Consider the following 13,651-nt stretch of genomic DNA (forward strand, 5'->3'; position numbering starts at 1 on the left):
CTGCTGGGTTTAATGAGGGTGAGATCACTGAATTCTGACATTGGAGAGAGGTAGGAGCCAAATGACTGACTCTGAGACATAATGTCTCCTCCAAGAACCTCCACATATTTAATGGGCCCGTCAGTGTTGAGCTGGATCTGCAGGTTTCTGTTTGGGTTCTTGTATTCAGAATTTGTCCTCCTGATACAGCAACTTGAGCCTCCTCTACTGCCTCGCGCACATTTCACTAGCAGAATGAAAAATGTCACCAAAGACAACAAGGACACAGAAGCCAATGAAATTATTAGATATAATGTGATCTTGCCAGTTTTCTTGTTGGGCTCGATAGTTTTCTCTCTATAGTCTAAGATGGGCTCATGGAACCCGTCCTCTATCAGTATATCCACAGTGACTGTGGTGGCCTGAATTGGTTCTCCATTATCCTTTATTTCAATCAGCAATCTCTGAGAGGAGTCATCGTGCTCTGAAACAGCGCGTTTAGTCCTCACCTCTCCCGTATGTAAATTGACACTGAACAGAGACGCGTCCGTGGCCTCCGCGAGTCTGTAGAACAGCCAGGCGTTATGACCCGAGTCAGCGTCCATTGCTGTTACCTTAGTAACGAGATGTCCTGCTTTAGCAGAACGGGGCATCCTCTGATGAGTGACTGACCCCATGGATGTAGACGGGTAAATGACAGCAGGTGCATTATCGTTCCGGTCCGAAATAAACACATGAACAGTTGCGTTGCTGCTCAGAGATGGAGAGGCCCTGGTCTTTAGCCTGCACTACAACACTAAACAATTTTACCTTTTCATAATCAAATGTGCTCATGCAGTAAATAGTTCCATTTTCAGAATTAATATAAAAATAAGAGGATGCTGGCACGTGATTAGAACTCGAATCCAGAATTGAATAAGTAAGTACAGCGTTTTTGTCCTGGTCAATATCAGAAGCTTTTACAGAAAATAGTGATGCGCCTGCCAGATTATTTTCCTTTATGTAAACATTATATGAGGACTGTGAGAATATTGGAGGGTTGTCATTCACGTCAAGTATTTTCACAGTTATCGTTTTTACAGATTTTAAAGGTGGAACACCAGAGTCCATAGCCAGTATTTCTACATTATATTCAGAATGAGCCTCACGGTCTAACAATGAGTCAGTTATTAGTGAATAATGATTATGAAAAGGTTTCAATTTAAATGGAACATCTGAAGAGACAGTTAGCTCGACTTTTCCATTATTACCAGAGTCGAAATCTTTGACGGTAATCAGAGCCACCACAGTTCCCACCGTTGCATTTTCAGGAACAGGGCTCGGTAAAGACGTCATAATAATCTCTGGACGATTGTCATTTTCATCTATAATATCTATCTGAACCGATGACTGTCCCTCGAGCTCTGGATTCCCTTTATCTTTAGCACAAACATCAAACGTATATGATTTAGTAGTCTCATAATCTAGTTTTCCAATGACTGTGATTTCACCTGTTTCAGCGTTTACACTAAAAACACTTCGTACGAGATCAGGCGTGTGTGCACCGAATAAATACTGTATCTCACCATTAGGACCGGCATCCAAGTCAGTGGCTTTTATTTTGAGCACACTTGAACTAAAACCGACACTTTCTAAAACAGACGCTTTGTACGCAGAGAGGTCAAATTTTGGTTCATTGTCATTAAAATCCTGAACAGTTATTTCCAATACAGACGTGCCAGATTTTACTGGATTACCGCCATCTAGAGCTGTAAGTGTTAGCTTGTGGATTGCCTGTTTCTCTCTGTCTAAAGGTTTATCAAGCACTAGTTCTGGTATTAGTCTATCGTTTTTAGATGATTTTAAATTTAGACGAAAAAAATCACTACTACTCAACGAATAGGATTTCAGGCTATTAGTCCCAACATCTAGGTCCTCGGCACATTCAAGAGTAAATCGTGCGCCAGTAGCAGTTAATTCAGAAATTTTCAATGTGGCATGTTTGTTGTGGAAGTTCGGTGCATTGTCATTTATGTCTTGTATTTCTATCTCAAGGCTGTGCATCTGTAGTGGATTCTCAATAACGATCTGCAGTGGCATTAGACAACTGGCGCTTTGTCCACAGAGCGTCTCTCTGTCAATTCTGCCATTAACTACCAGATCACTCTTCCCCGAATCCACACTGAAATACTGTCTATTCGAATCAGATGCTATTCGTAACTTACGCTCGGCGATATCTGATATGTCAAAACTAAGATCCTTCGCGATATTCCCAACGATAGATCCATCCTTTAACTCTTCGGGTATTGTGTAGCGAATCTGAGCTCCAATTGTATTCCACAATAGAGAGAACGCGAACAGCCAAAGCGCTGCCCATTTCCAGCGTCCGATCCTTCTGTGCCTCATTTCTTTGTTGCACTTGATATTCCCATCAAAAAACGTCAATTTATATCCACAGAAAACAGAATGATATTCTTTATTTTAAAATGTACTACTCAGCCCATACTCGTTGTGGGGATCAGCCTCATAAAGCGTTCATGTTTCCTCTCGCTCTACAGCTCTTATCATTGTACACCTCCTTTGGCTGGGGGAGGGAGTAGATCACTTTGTACGGTCTGAAGCACTATTGGTACAGAGCTGAAGGCTCTCTCATCCAATAGATGCTTTGCTGTTTCTTAAAGGCATAACCAGCCCTTAGTTCTTTGTGTTACGGCATCTAGTAGAGAATTGTGTTCTAAAATATTTCATATCCATGCTTGTAGGTTATTATACGGGCAGATATTTTTGTGAGCAGAAAGCCTTTAAAGTAACAATACACATTTGCTCTAAACATATTGAATGGACAAGTGTAATTTATTTGGTTGTTCTTAAAAACTAATTTAGGATAAAATATGTTCTAACTAATGGACCATTGTCACATTTTCTTAATTATAACCCGGAAATTAAATATCAGGCTAAAATTCTATAGTGATACATGGGAGACCATCACAAACGTTATTTTTCATTATTTTTCATTTGCTTCAACCGCAAAAAAAAAAAAAAAAAAAAATATATATAATAATAATAATAATAATAATAATAATAATTAATAATAATAATAATAATAAATTAGTGCTAAATTAGGTTAAAACGTGTTCAAACAGGTTAATATAGCTAAAGTATATTATACATATGGTTTATTATTATTTAAACAATGAAAATGCATATTCAAAACCTTTGTAGTATGTTAAACGTGCAGTATTTATACTTTTACCATATAGCCATTTAGTCCAGCATAAAATCAATAAACAAACAAAAAAAACAACATTTCAATATGAAAATAGAAACTTAATAGACCAAGAAAAAAAGAAAGAAAAAAAAACCTGCAGGCCGCAGATGCTACCCGCTGTCCAAATAGGTGGTGCTGAAATTTACAGCAGTAGCTCTCTCTCTCTCTCTCTCTCTCTCTCTCTCTCTCTCTCTCTCTCTCTCTCTCTCTCTCTCTCTCTCTCTCTCTCTCTTAACGTGTACAGTAATACACAATATGATGTGTGGCTTCAGGCCATAATACGAAGTTTCAACAATATATCGACCTCAATCAACCTCATTCAACCAACAGTGATGCTAAATTATGATTCTGTGTCTCACCTGTTGGCTCTCGAACGTCCACGCGCTGTCTGGTAATGATGCATCAAGCACGTTTAGCGTGTCAGTAAAGTTTGTGGTGCTGCTGGGTTTAATGAGGGTGAGATCACTGAATTCTGACATTGGAGAGAGATAGGAGCCAAAGGACTGACTCTGAGACATCATGTCTCCGCCCAGAACCTCCACATACTTAATAGGCCCGTCAGTGTTGAGCTGGATCTGCAGGTTTCTGTTGTTCTTGTATTCAGAATTTGTCCTCCTGATACAGCAGCTTGAACCGCTTCTACTGCCTCGCGCACATTTCACAAGTAAAATGAAAAACGTTGATAGACACAACAAGGACACGGAAGCCAAAGAGATGATCAAATATAAAGCAATTTTGCCAGTTTTCTTGTTGGGCTCGATAGTTTTCTCTCTATAGTCTGAGATGGGCTCATGAAAGCCGTCCTCTATCAGTATATCCACTGTGACTGTGGTGGACTGGATCGGTTCTCCATTATCCTTTATTTCAATCAGCAGTCTCTGAGAGGAGTCATCGTGCTCTGAAACAGCGCGTTTAGTCCTCACCTCTCCCGTATGTAAATTGACACTGAACAGAGACGCGTCCGTGGCCTCCGCGAGTCTGTAGAACAGCCAGGCGTTATGACCCGAGTCCGCGTCCACTGCTGTTACCTTAGTAACGAGATGCCCCGTTTTAGCAGAACGGGGAATTCTTTGATGAGTAACAGACCCCATGGATGTGGACGGGTAAATGACAGCAGGTGCATTATCGTTCCGGTCCAAAATAAACACATGAACAGTTGCATTGCTGCTCAGAGATGGAGAGCCATGATCTTTAGCCTGCACCACAATGCTGATTAGCTTCATTTTCTCATAATCAAATGAGCTCATGCTGTAAATAGTTCCGTTCTCAGAGTTGATATAAAAATAAGACGATGCTGGAACGTTATTAGAACTTAAATCTAAAACTGAGTAAGTGAGTAAAGCGTTCTTGTCTCGGTCAATATCAGCTGCGGATACAGAAAACAGTGACACACCTGCCAGATTATTTTCGTTTATGTAAACGTTATACGAGGACTGTGAGAACACTGGAGGGTTGTCATTCACGTCAAGTACTTTAACATTTACTGTCTTAACAGTTTTCAAAGGAGGAACACCGGAGTCCATGGCCAGTATTTCTACATTATATTCTGAATGAACTTCACGGTCTAATGTTGAGTCAGTTATCAAAGAATAGTGATTATCGAAAGAAGGTTTCAATTTAAAAGGAACATCCGGAGAGACAATTAGCTCAACTTTGCCATTATTACCAGAGTCCAAATCTTTGACGTTAATCAGAGCCACCACAGTTCCCATTGTTGCATTTTCAGGAACGGGGCTTGGTAAAGATGTCAGGATAATCTCTGGAGGATTGTCATTCTCATCTATAATATCTATTTGGACCGATGATTGTCCCTCGAGCTCTGGATTCCCTTTATCTTTAGCACAAACATCAAACGTATATGATTTCGTACTCTCGTAATCTAATTTTCCAATGACTTTAATTTCGCCGGTTTCAGCGTTCAAACTAAAAACGTTTCTTACATGTTCGGGAGTGTGCGCTGCGAATAAATACTGTATTTCACCATTCGGACCTTCATCTAGGTCTGTGGCTTTTATTATGAGCACACTTGAACCAAAAATAGCTGTCTCTAAAACAGACGCTTTGTAAGCAGCAACCTCAAATTTAGGTTCGTTGTCGTTAATATCTTGAACAATTATTTGCAATAAAGATGTCCCAGATTTTACCGGATTACCACCATCTAGGGCTGTTAATACAAGTTTGTGAATAGATTGTTTTTCTCTGTCTAGAGGTTTTTCAACCACAAGTTCTGGTACTTTCCTTCCATTTTTAAGCGTTTTTACATTAAGACGAAAGAAATCGTTATTGTTCAATGTGTACGACTTTAAACTATTGCTGCCAACATCGAGATCCTCGGCACTTTCAAGAGAAAATCGTGTCCCTGGAGCAATCAATTCAGATATTTTTAAGATTGTGTCTTTCGTGTGAAAGTTCGGTGCATTGTCATTTATGTCTTGTATTTCTATCTCAACTTTATGTAACTGTAATGGATTCTCAATAACGATCTGCAGTGGCATTAGACAACTGGCGCTTTGTCCACAGAGCGTCTCTCTGTCTATTCTGCCATTAACTACCAGATCACCCTTCCCTGAATCCACACTGAAATACTGTCTATTCGACTCAGACGCAATCCGCAGCTTGCGCTCGGCAATATCTGAGATGTCAAAGCCAAGATCCTTTGCGATATTCCCAACGATAGATCCTTCCTTTAACTCTTCGGGTATTGTGTAGCGAATTTGAGCTCCAATTGTATTCCACAATAGAGAGAACGCGAACAGCCAAAGCGCTGCCCATTTCCTCGCTCCGATCCTCCTCATTTCTCTGCCGCGTTTGTTATTCCCATTTACAAATCTTCATTTTACATCCTTATAAAATCCGAATGCTATTTTCCATTTTCAAACAAACGTGTATTCAGCCCATCCTCGTTGTGGTGATCAGCCTCATAAAGCGTTCATGTTTCCTCTCGCTCTACAGCTCTCATCATTGTACTCCTCCTTTAGCTGGGGGAGGGAGTAGATCCCTTTGTACAGTCTGAAGCACGATTGGTATAGAGCTCAACGCTCACTCGTCCAATAGATGCTTTGCTTTTTCTTAAAGGAATAACCAGCCCTCAGTTCTTTGTGTCACGGCATCTAGTGGACAACTGTGGTCTAAAATATGCAATGCAGTTAGTCTCAGACTGATTTCTGATCTATTTAGACAGAAAAATGTGGGAGAAGAACCCTTACAGAAGAATTGAATATGAATTTCACATGTGCAGTTACGTTAAAATGAAATATACGGAAGACTAATTGATACCATAAAAATGCTAAACTACGTTTCCCATGTGCAAAGCTGATGTCTCACATGTGTTTCACATGTGATTGCACATGTTAAAGATATGTAGTTTTTTTTCTGTAAATAAATTATTGGAACATACTTTTAATTTGTCATTTAAACTTTTGGCATTAACAGTTTAGATCTCAATTTCTATGAAGAGGAAATACAGTTTCCCACTAAAAGTATGTTTAATAACTTTATTGTTATTATTGTTAGTATTAGTAGTATTGTTAGTATTTTACTGTTTTAATTAAATTCAACAAGGCCTACCAATGCAGCACGTATCAAGTAGCACCTAAAACTGTACAACCTCACATCGCTATGGGAGCTGTCCAGTCCAGAGTGCTGAACTTAGTACAAAACTACCCCCATTATCTCCGGGAATTTATTTTGTCATCATAAATTTGGTGCAAGAACACAAATAAATAAATACTTTTAGAAAAATAACATTGCTGAAGCTTAATAAAATATGGAAAATCAATCAATCAATTTAACGTCATTGCAGATCTTTAAGCCAAGCTTCCCTGTCCGTCACAGACACAAACATTCAAGCATGTCCACCATAATGAGTATATGTTTATGTTTTTGTTTCTAAGAAGAAAAATAATCACATACAAGTCCATATTGTTGCTGAGTTAATTAATCATTATTCTGTTTCTCACCTGTTGGCTCTCGAACGTCCACGCGCTGTCTGGTAGTGACGCATCAAGCACGTTTAGCGTGTCAGTAAAGTTTGTGGTGCTGCTGGGTTTAATGAGGGTGAGATCACTGAATTCTGACATTGGAGAGAGATAGGAGCCAAATGACTGACTCTGAGACATCATGTCTCCTCCCAGAACCTCCACATACTTAATGGGCCCGTCAGTGTTGAGCTGGATCTGCAGGTTTCTATTGGGGTTCTTGTATTCAGAATTTGTCCTCCTGAAACAGCAGCTTGAGCCGCCTCCACTGCCCCTCGCACATTTCACCAGTAAGATAAAAAACGTCAACAGACACAACAAAGACACGGAAGCTAAAGAGATAATCAGATATAATGTGATTTTGCCAGTTTTCTTGTTGGGCTCGATAGTTTTCTCTCTATAGTCTGAGATGGGCTCATGAAAGCCGTCTTCTATCAATATATCCACTGTGATTGTACTGGACTGGATCGGTTCTCCATTATCCTTTATTTCAATCAGCAGTCTCTGAGAGGAGTCATCGTGCTCTGAAACAGCGCGTTTAGTCCTCACCTCTCCAGTATGTAAATTGACACTGAATAGAGACGCGTCCGTGGCCTCAGCGAGTCTGTAGAACAGCCAGGCGTTATGACCCGAGTCCGCGTCCACTGCTGTTACCTTAGTAACGAGATGTCCTGCTTTAGCAGAACGGGGCATCCTCTGATGAGTGACAGACCCCATGGATGTGGACGGGTAAATGACAGCAGGTGCATTATCGTTGTGGTCCAGAATAAACACATGAACAGTTGCATTGCTGCTCAGAGATGGAGAGCCATGATCTTTAGCCTGCACTACAATGCTGAACAGCTTCGTTTTTTCATAATCAAAAGAGCTCATGCTGTAAATAGTTCCGTTTTCAGAATTGATATAAAAATAAGATGATGCTGGAAGCTGATTTGACGTTAAATCGAGAATTGAATAACTCAGTAATGCGTTCTTGTCTTGGTCAATATCAGATGCAGATACAGAAAACAATGAAGCACCTGGCGGGCTATTTTCCTTTATGTACACTGTATACGAGCGCTGCGAGAATACTGGAGGGTTGTCATTCACATCAAGTATTTTTACATTTACAGTTTTCGTAGATTTTAAAGATGGTACACCAGAGTCTGTAGCTACTAATTCTATGTCATATTCTGCATTCGCTTCACGGTCCAAAAGTGAGCCAGTCACCAAAGAATAGTGATTGTCAAATGCTGATTTCAGTTTAAAGGGAAAACGAGTGGAGATGGTAAGATTTACTTTGCCGTTATCACCCGAATCCAAGTCTTTTACGTTGATTAAAGCTACAACTGTACCGACTGATGCATTCTCCGACACTGGGCTAGGTAAAGATGTCAAAATAATTTCAGGAATATTGTCATTCTCATCAATGATGTGCAGTCGCACTGAAGAATGGCCCTCCTGCTCTGGGCTCCCTTTGTCTTTAGCGCAGACATCAAATGTGTATAATTTTGTTAACTCATAATCTAGTTTTCCAATCACTGTAATTTCCCCGGTTTCCACGTTGATATTAAAAGATTTTTTGACGGGATCTGGTGTATGTGCACCGAAAAAATACTGTATTTCGCCATTTAGACCTTCATCTAAATCGGTGGCTTTTACGGTTAAGACACTTGAACCAAATGTTATGCTCTCCTGCACAGATACTTTATATTGTGATTGTTCAAATTTCGGCTCGTTGTCATTAGTATCTTGAACAATTACTTGTATCATTATAGTTCCGGATTTTACAGGATCGCCACCATCTAATGCTGTTAAAATGAGCTTATGTACAGATTGTTTCTCTCGATCAAGTGGTTTATCGACTACCAGCTCTGGCACTTTCTTACCATCTTCAAGTGTTTTCACATTTAAACGGAAAAAGGCGTTATTACTCAAAGCATAGGATTTTAGACTATTGCTACCGACGTCTAAATCCTCGGCACTTTCAAATGGAAATCTTGCGCCCAGAGCAACCGATTCGGCTATTTTCAAAACATTATCTTTTGTATGAAAATTCGGTGCATTGTCATTTATATCCTGTATTTCTATATTAACACGATATAACTGCAGTGGATTCTCTATAACCAGTTGTAATGGCATCAGACAACTGGCGCTTTGTCCACAGAGCGCCTCTCTGTCTATTCTACCATTGACTATCAGCTCGCCGTTCCTTGTATCCACACTGAAATATTGCGTACTAGAATCAGAGGCTATCCGTAACTTACGATTAGCGATGTCAGAAATGTCCAGACCAATGTCCCTTGCTATGTTTCCAACAACAGATCCTTCCTTTAGTTCCTCTGGTATAGTGTAGCGAATTTGAGCTCCAATTGTATTCCTTAATAGAGAGAAAACAAACAGCAAAAGTGCTGCCTGTTTCCACACTCGAATGCGTCTCATTTCCACAGAGATTTGAACGTTTCCATTAATGAGCGTTTTGCATATATCCAGACGAAACCGTCATTTTTCTTCTTTTATTAAAATCGCAATTCCATTTCGATCGCTGGGTCGGTTTTGTGGTGATCAGCGTCATAACCGCGAGTCCAGTTCTCCTTCTCTACAGCTCATATCACTCATTGTAGCCCTTTTCTGCTAAGGGAGGGAGTAGATCCCTTTGTATAGTCTTGCACCTCATTGGCGCTGAGCTCAGTGCGCAGTTGTCCAATAGAGGACAGAGTCTCTCTTAAAGGAGAACATGCACCTTTTTCCTGAAAATGCTGTTTGTTGTCATAAGAAAAGAAAAGGGAAAATGACTATATATATATATATATATATATATATATATATATATATATATATATATATATATATATATATGTATATGTATGTATATGTATATGTATATGTATGTATGTATGTATGTATAATTTATACAATTGATCTGTATGAAAAATATATGTTTTTGCCATAAAACGCATGTTTTTTTTTCTATTAAAAAAATATAGTCCTGCATCCACAAAATGCTGCTTTAAAAAAAAAAGCTAAATCGTATCTTAACAATTGGTTAGTGAGTATAAATTGCATTATGTTTCAGCAAACTATCAACGTTGTCGTCGTGTCGCTGTCCACAGTTGTGGTGCTGAAATCTGCTCAATGTACTTTTCTCAACACTTTAGCCCACACAAAGACACACGCTCAAAAAAACAAACAAAAAAGCACACACAGATGCCTCCATTTCCTTCTTTTTGCCCAAATACTATGTGTAGAATAAAAATAAAAAATAAATAAATATGCATGTGAACTCGCAAAATACTGCGATTTAAAGACATATTTGTATTATGCAAATGACAGCTCTGAATATAGCAAAAGTTTTATTAGTCTCACCTGTTGGCTCTCGAACGTCCACGCGCTGTCTGGTAGTGACGCATCAAGCACGTTTAGCGTATCTGTAAAGTTTGTGGTGCTGCTGGGTTTAATGAGGGTGAGATCACTGAATTCTGACATTGGAGAGAGATAGGAGCCAAAGGACTGACTCTGAGACATCATGTCTCCGCCCAGAACCTCCACATACTTAATAGGCCCGTCAGTGTTGAGCTGGATCTGCAGGTTTCTGTTGTTCTTGTATTCAGAATGTGTCCTCCTGATACAGCAGCTTGAACCGCTTCTACTGCCTCGCGCACATTTCACAAGTAAAATGAAAAACGTTGATAGACACAACAAGGACACGGAAGCCAAAGAAATGATCAGATATAATGTGATTTTGCCAGTTTTCTTGTTGGGCTCGATAGATTTCTCTCTAAAGTCTGAGATGGGCTCATGAAAGCCATCCTCTATCAATATATCCACTGTGATTGTACTGGACTGGATCGGTTCTCCATTATCCTTTATTTCAATCAGCAGTCTCTGAGAGGAGTCATCGTGCTCTGAAACAGCGCGTTTAGTCCTTACCTCTCCCGTATGTAAATTCACACTGAACAGAGACGCGTCCGTGGCCTCAGCGAGTCTGTAGAACAGCCAGGCGTTATGACCCGAGTCCGCGTCCACTGCTGTTACCTTAGTAACGAGATGTCCTGCTTTAGCAGAACGGGGCATCCTCTGATGAGTGACAGACCCCATGGATGTGGACGGGTAAATGACAGCAGGTGCATTATCGTTATGGTCCAGAATAAACACCTGAACAGTTGCATTGCTACTCAGCGATGGAGAGCCATGATCTTTAGCCTGCACTACAATGCTGAACAGCTTCGTTTTTTCATAATCAAAAGAGCTCATGCTATAAATAGTTCCGTTTTCAGAATTTATATAAAAATAAGATGATGCTGGAAGCTGATTTGAAGTTAAATCGAGAATTGAATAGCTCAGTAATGCATTCTTGTCTTGGTCAATATCAGATGCAGATACAGAAAACAATGAAGCACCTGGCGGGCTATTTTCCTTTATGTACACTGTATACGAGCGCTGCGAGAATACTGGAGGATTGTCATTCACATCAAGTATTTTTACATTTACAGTTTTCGTAGATTTTAAAGATGGTACACCAGAGTCTGTAGCTACTAATTCTATGTCATATTCTGCATTACCTTCACGGTCCAAAAGTGAGCCAGTCACCAAAGAATAGTGATTGTCAAATGCTGATTTCAGTTTAAAGGGAAAACGAGTGGAGATGGTAAGATTTACTTTGCCGTTATCACCCGAATCCAAGTCTTTTACGTTGATTAAAGCTACAACTGTACCGACTGATGCATTCTCCGACACTGGGCTAGGTAAAGATGTCAAAACAATTTCAGGAATATTGTCATTTTCATCAATGATGTGCAGTCGCACTGAAGAATGGCCCTCCTGCTCTGGGCTCCCTTTGTCTTTAGCGCAGACATCAAATGTGTATAATTTTGTTAACTCATAATCTAGTTTTCCAACCACTGTGATTTCTCCGCTTTCAGCGTTAATATTAAACGATTTCCTCACGTTATCTGGTGTACGTGCACCGAAAAAATACTGTATTTCGCCGTTTAGACCCTCATCTAAATCAGTGGCTTTTATAGATAAAACGCTTGAACCAAATGGCGTACTCTCCTGCACAGAAGCTTTATATTGTGATTGCTCAAATTTCGGCTCATTGTCATTAATATCTTGAACGATAACTTGTATCATAATAGTTCCAGATTTGACAGGATCGCCACCATCTAATGCTGTTAAAATGAGCTTATGTACAGATTGTTTCTCTCGATCAAGTGGTTTATCAACTATCAGTTCTGGTACTTTCTTACCATCTTCAAGTGTTTTCACATTTAAACGGAAAAAGGCGTTATTACTCAAAGCGTAGGATTTTAGACTATTGCTACCTACATCTAAATCCTCGGCACTTTCAAATAGAAATTTTGCGCCAACAGCTACAGATTCAGCTATTTTCAAAATGCTGTCTTTCGTGTGAAAACTTGGTGCATTGTCATTTATATCCTGTATTTCTATATTAACACGAAATAACTGCAGTGGATTCTCTATAACCAGTTGTAATGGCATCAGACAACTGGCGCTTTGTCCACAGAGCGCCTCTCTGTCTATTCTACCATTGACTATCAGTTCGCCGTTCCTTGTATCCACACTGAAATATTGCGTACTAGAATCAGAGGCTATCCGTAACTTACGATTAGCGATGTCAGAAATGTCCAGTCCAATGTCCCTTGCTATGTTTCCAACAACAGATCCTTCCTTTAGTTCCTCTGGTATAGTGTAGCGAATTTGAGCTCCAATTGTATTCCATAATAAAGAGAAAACAAACAGCAAAAGCGCTGCCTGTTTCCACACTCGAATGCGTCTCATTTCCACTGTAATTTGAACGTTTCCATTAATAAGTGCTTCGCATATATCCAGACGAAAACGTCATTTTTCTTCTTTTATTAAAATCGCAATTCCATTTCGGTTGCTGGGTCGGTTTTGCGGTGATCAGCGTCATAACCGCGAGTCCTATTCTCCTTCTCTACAGCTCATATCACTTATTGTAGCCCTTTTCTGCTAAGGGAGGGAGTAGATCCCTTTGTATAGCCTCGCACCTCATTGGCGCTGAGCTCAGTGCGCAGATGTCCAATAAAGGACAGAGTCTCTCTTAAAGGAGAACATGCACCCTTTTCTGAAAATGATGTATGATGTTAGTTGTGTATAGTCATATATATGTTATATATGTTAGTATTTTTTTGCAGATATTATAGTCATGGATCCACAAAATATGTGTTTTTGGGTAAAAAAAAAAAAAAACCTAAATCAATTATCTCCAAATTAGCTAGCTGAGTTTACTAATGACTAATAATAATCTTTGCAACTTGTTAGCAAGTAAATTGCGTTGAGCAAACACTATCAGCGTTGTCATCGCGTTGCTGTCCACAGTTGTGGTGCTGAAATTTGCCCAATGGTACTGTTCTCAGCACGTTTTAGCCCACACAAAGACACGCTGTATAATGACACACACACACACACACACACACACACACAC

The 13,651-nt window shown here is 39.7% G+C and overlaps 1 protein-coding gene and 1 pseudogene across 46 annotated transcripts in view; both read right to left on the minus strand.

The window, feature by feature from the left end:
- The window catches only part of LOC141299786 (protocadherin gamma-C5-like), a 3,056-nt pseudogene extending 554 nt beyond the window's left edge, over positions 1-2,502 (minus strand).
- The window catches only part of LOC141299195 (protocadherin gamma-C5-like), a 207,648-nt gene that overhangs the window by 16,139 nt on the left and 177,858 nt on the right, over positions 1-13,651 (minus strand). For 2 of the 46 annotated variants that reach the window (XM_073829539.1, XM_073829516.1), the window contains exon 1: positions 10,549-13,131. The exons of 40 other annotated variants lie outside the window; for them this stretch is intronic. In XM_073829539.1, coding sequence (XP_073685640.1) covers positions 10,549-12,984 — 2,436 coding nt within the window. In that variant the 5' untranslated portion in view covers positions 12,985-13,131. Of the gene's footprint in view, positions 1-3,585; positions 6,190-7,185; positions 9,772-10,548; positions 13,132-13,651 lie in introns of those variants that run through there. 4 more of the 46 variants (XM_073829537.1, XM_073829514.1, XM_073829515.1 and 1 more) reach the window with 3 other exon arrangements.

Source organism: Garra rufa, chromosome 23 (genome assembly GCF_049309525.1).
Source record: "Garra rufa chromosome 23, GarRuf1.0, whole genome shotgun sequence".
Classification (NCBI taxonomy): Eukaryota; Metazoa; Chordata; class Actinopteri; order Cypriniformes; family Cyprinidae; genus Garra; species Garra rufa.